The sequence below is a fragment of the Mus pahari genome, unplaced genomic scaffold (assembly GCF_900095145.1).
Source record: "Mus pahari unplaced genomic scaffold, PAHARI_EIJ_v1.1 scaffold_3159_1, whole genome shotgun sequence".
Taxonomy (NCBI): domain Eukaryota; kingdom Metazoa; phylum Chordata; class Mammalia; order Rodentia; family Muridae; genus Mus; species Mus pahari.
Window position 1 is genome coordinate 69,249 of NW_018392311.1, and position 5,518 is coordinate 74,766.

The window sequence follows — 5,518 nt, forward strand, 5'->3', positions numbered from 1 at the left end:
GTGTCTCTAGATGCATATGTAGCAGAAGATGTCCTAATCGGCCATCATTGGGAAGAGAGGCCCCTTGGTCTTATAAACTTTATATGACCCAGCACAGGGGAAGGTCAAGGCCAAGTAGTGGGAATGGGTGGGTAGGGGAGTAGGGGCGGGGAGGGTATAGGGAACTTTCGGGATAGCATTTGAAATGTAAATAATAATAATAATAATAACAACAACAACAATAAGAAGAAGAAAGAACTATTCATTTCTAAATGCAAAAATAAATTTCATGTAGATGTAAAGTTAGTTCCACTTTGTTTACTAATACAATTTTCTTGCTGGATTTGGTGCTTTAAAACCTACACTCCTGATTTTTATGATTGGATAATAATCGCACATTCTCTACATTTTTTTTTCTGCCAATAAAGTTACTTGGTCACAGGCAATGGAATAGAAATTAATCAATGTAATTAATGGAAAGGTACTTAATAGTATATGGATCTATTTAGTGAATTGATCACCAACTTTTAAGTAACCTTAAAGACGAGTCATTTTCTTATTTTTATTTAGGAATTTCATAAGAAAAAATAAAGACATATAAACACCTATGTGGTTTAAATACCTGTAAAAAGTTTATGACAGAGATTGTGAATGCTGACTTGCATACCTTTGTTGACTGCATCATATTATAATACAGTGACATGATCTGTGACTTATGCAGTAATGGAATACATAAGTATGTACTTTTATGGGTGAAATTTCTTATTGACATGACTTTAGACCATGTGGTTCTATTAAAATATTCAAGGAATACAAATGTCATTTAGTGTAAGTCTCATTACCTTCCAAGAGTCAAATTCCAGTTCCTTCTCATAATTCTTTGACCATGTGTCATCTACTTGTTGCAGAAGCATCACATGGAGTGAGTGGGCCACAGCATATATAGCATTGTATAAGTTATAGCAGGTATCACTCATGGCCATTCCAAGTGGTGTCATGAATAACCATTTAAATACAGTTTTGATTGGACAGTTTTTTAGCTTCTTACAATGAGATGGTGGCAAAGAACATCTAAAATACGTCCACCATAATTTGGCAAAGGAAAATTCACTACTGTAGTTTGAAGGGTGTACTCTTTGGATAAATTGTTCAAAACCAGATATTTCAGGTTGCTGGTGTGAAAAAATGAAAGTCCCAGTGGAAGAATATAGCATGAAATCTCCAAGAGGTGTGATCATATCAAATTGTGATACACTAACCCAGATTCTAAAAATGCCTTTATATTTCCACATATAGAGGATAAAGTTTATGGGAGAGTCATGGTCTCCATAAACTATCAAAACTTTTGCTGATGACATTACAATTTTGTTATAATACCTATGAAACTCTTTATTGGCCATCTTAGCATCAATTTGGATAATAATCGCAACTGATAAACAGACAATGTGTTTTTGCATTTCTCCTCTCAATTCAGAAAGGAATTGAATTCCATGGTCATCATTTGTAACAATCACTCCTATCCAATTCCATCTGAAATGAACCATTAAGGACACCATGGCTAGTGGTAGAGATGTGTCCTTTGGAGATATTTGGTAAAGATGAGGAAATTGTTCATTATCACTAAGAGGAAGATGAAAATGACCACAGTAAAGCTGAAAAATGGAGAACATAGGCAGCAATATGAACATGATGCAATGCAGAGGCATACTTATAAGATTGGAGGGTGCTTTAGCAAAGTTTATTCATGGAAAGTGTTTATTCTTCATCTCATTATTACAGTTGTATGCAACCTCTTGTGATTCTCTAAACAGTAAAAGTCTTCTGATATAACATTTCACAATACTGCTGTCTCGCATTCCCATTTATGATAAAGTTGTTTTGTTTGCCACAAAACCTGACTATGTATTTATGCTTGATCAATCATCATAAACATAATCACTTTCTCTGCCTTTTAAACTGCTTTCATACTCAGAAAGTCTCACTGTGGTGAGAAAATATTTCCTTTAAATTATTCCAACTTGACTTACCTCAGGAATTCTGGACATGTACAGAAATGGTCCTAGTTTTGTAGACACTGCCCATATAGGAGATGTAAGTATAATTAAATATCTTCTCTCATTTGTGCAGTAGTAATTAGGAATAAATTCCTCACGTTTCAAGCCCAAACCAGTTTTCTCACCATAATTTAGTAGAACACATTCAATATTAGCTACCAGAGAAATGTTAGGTAAAATATGACAGTTCTTATTTATTTCGTCCAAGGCAAGATAAACAGAGAAAATCAAATGGTTGGTCTTGGGTGTCACGCTGAAGATAGAGCAGTAGAGAATATAATTCCTAAAACTGTACAAGCATGAGCCTGAAACAATTCTAGCATACAGAGAGGAAATCAACACAAAAATCCCGTAGTTATTTACTGGTTTTAATTTACAGTAACGGGATTATAGCAGAAGTTTACATTTAGTTCTCTAAATACATATAAAATAAATTTCTCTGTTTTTATACAGCCTATGAATACTAATCATAATGGTATCACAAACCTTTTTTTCCATGTTCATAATGATGACATAGGTTATGGTTAGATGTAATGTGAAGAAATATGACCACAATACACTTTTTTCTATAATCTATGTTTCTCTAATACTGATGATGTTACTCAGAAATACCCAAAACACAACTTTAATTATTTTACTAGTATGTATTTAGGCATAATATCTCTTCATATTTCCAATACCCACAAGATTCCAATTTGAAATTTAAATTTGTATTAAGTTTTATTATATCTCTACCATCATGGTCATGTTTTTGAGATTCCTAATTTATTCACATTGGTCAAATATTATATTGTTTTGCATGTAGATCACAAGCAATATAGGTATAACAGTAGCTCAATATTTACCTCCTGAAAATAACTGGCATATTTAACTGTGCTGTCATGTTTTTAGTAATGATATAAATGTCCAAGTATTGGTGACAAATTAACAGTGAATAACTGTACAACAATTTCTTTTGTATAGGCACAATATAGCATGAGAAACATATATTGTTTTAGAACCATATCTGCTATGTAATAGAAAATGCTTTATAGGAAATTATGTATAAAAATTCATATATATATATATATATATATATATATATATATATATATTCACAGACATGATTGTAAATGATCATGAGCACAGAAAAACTTAAGAACTGTGTGATGTATGCATCTAAAAGTTATTTTCTACATAAAACATTACTTTTTGTTGTTAAAGTCAAAATAGGAAAATCTTGCCTTGATATTTTTCTTATTAATACTAAGTAAAAAGAAATTAAAACACTTCTCTAGTTCTTCATCCTTCTGAATCACCTCAAAATACATACAGTGAACTTTCATGGAGTTTAAATTCTTAGAGTGCTAGATGTAAAACTTCACATATATTTAAAAGAGAACACTTAGACATATTGTCTCAGCTAGAAAAATTTGAAAATAAATTAAAAGAATTACAAAAATCATTCACTTGCATATGACAAGGCTTATCTGAAACAGGCTTATGGGTGAAGTACATATGTATTTCTGAATATGTTTTTGTTCAAACTACTCTCCTACATTCTTTCTTATCTATATCTGAGCATTTGTAATTCTGGTTCATCTCCATCCTACATTTTACCATGAATATTGATTTTATTATTAATTACTTGTTTTCTCTATTATATCAACACATGTTCTACCCATTTCTTCCAAATATTTTCTTTAATCTAATCCAAAGCCAAAAATATTCATCAACTCAATTTTTATTTTATTATAATATAGTCTATTTAAAAGTGAATATATATATATGCATATATATATAATGATTTAAAATATGATATTATTAAAACTTTGAAATCTTCTTTTTGCTAAATGTCCTACAACTTTGTGGAGCAATTATCACAATTTCTTCAAATGAAATCTCAAATACAGCAACCCCATTTAACAATAGATATTATAGAAAATGCATATCAATTTATTTAAAGTACATTTAACCCCATGAATCCAAACATATTTGATGTTATTAGGAAAGCAGAAATAAACTTAAATGCTGAATGAGTATGGTAGATGTAAATATACAGTAATAATGAGAAATAAAATTTTAAAATCTGTAACTGACAGTCTTGGTAATGGAAAATTCTATAACCCTAGTAATCCTCTCTCAAATATTGCCAGGTATCACAGACAACATATTTTATTCTAGCACTGAAAAATAGAAAAAACAAGTAATAGCTTGTCTGGGCATCTTTCCTTGTAACAAATTAACAAATTATCTCCTAGAATAGGCAGATGCTTGATAAGGTTCAAACTGATAAATTTGTGTAAGATCCTGACATTAATACAAAAAAAGAAAAATATATATATATTGCAATGCCTTTGAAACATAATGTCGAAGAAATGAAACAGAAAATTTTCCTTGTAAAAAATAGTTTTCTCAGTCCTGACTTCTGCTGCAGGACTCATAGACTACAAAATTTTGAAATTATGGTAGATAGATTATTTGAACAAAATCTGTCTATTTTCTTAAAAATGTAATGAAAAATAAGGGCATATATTCAAATGGCTGAGGTGCAAGAATTGTGCATCCATGCTGACAGATGAAACATTAGCAGACCAACAAAGACCACTGTATTGTAGTCTCTATGAAATAAGCCCAAAACAATGTTTGTTCTTCTTTTCTATGTTAAATCCCAAGATAAAAATATGTTGGAAATTGGAAAATTATGGGAGTCTCTCTAGTATCAAGGTCAATACCATGGGTCATTCATTTAGCATTTACCTAGAAATTGTAACTCAAAAATTAAAAACAATATGGTACTCATAAAACAACCAGAATTTTAAAAAATTATGACCATTGAAACATAAAATAAATTTTAATCATCTCCTAGGAAGGAAGAGTCAGAAGACACATAGTATCATGGTCTACATCCCAGAATTTCTATAATGTCTTGTGTCTTATGATAAATTAAAATATGTAAATGAGGTATGCACTTACTTCTTGTCTAGATTCCATTTGAAATAATCATTCTTCACATAACCATGCTTTGTGTAAATAGAAAAGAGACAATAAGTGTCTTTATCTCCTAGATTATTTTCAGCGTCTTTTATTCTCCAAAAGCATCTGGGGTCACTCAAATGACAAAAANTAAAGGAAATCTTCAGAAACCAGAAGACAGAGATCAAGGAGAACATCTTTTTCCTGTCAGCAAGATATCTGCCTGAGCAAAATGCAGCATACACATTCAGATAGACAGAATCCCATGTATTAATATTTTGTGAACCCACCCAAGTGCCACTATTTATTACTGTACCTATTACTAAAGGACAAATGTACTTCCCTTAAGAATTTACTTTTCAGTTCCTTGTTTGCCTCTGGAGAATTCTTAAGCACTCTATGTCCTAAGGCTCGGCATCTGAGTTCATATGTTCAGGTAAAAATAAGAGGTAATAACTTTCTTCATGATTATCCTTTTCATTCATATCCCTTCTGAGTCAATCCATGTGAGTAGACATGAACATCAGACA

At 31.1% G+C, this 5,518-nt stretch overlaps 1 protein-coding gene across 1 annotated transcript in view; it reads right to left on the minus strand.

Annotated features, from left to right (window-relative positions):
- Positions 1-5,185, minus strand: part of LOC110314935 (vomeronasal type-2 receptor 116-like) — a 26,014-nt gene extending 20,829 nt beyond the window's left edge. The window contains exons 1-3 of the mRNA XM_021189120.1: positions 4,989-5,185; positions 2,007-2,286; positions 822-1,631 (exon numbers count right to left, since the gene is read on the minus strand). Coding sequence (XP_021044779.1) covers positions 822-1,631; positions 2,007-2,286; positions 4,989-5,185 — 1,287 coding nt within the window. The remainder of the gene's footprint in view (positions 1-821; positions 1,632-2,006; positions 2,287-4,988) is intronic.
- Positions 5,186-5,518: the final 333 nt, after the last annotated feature.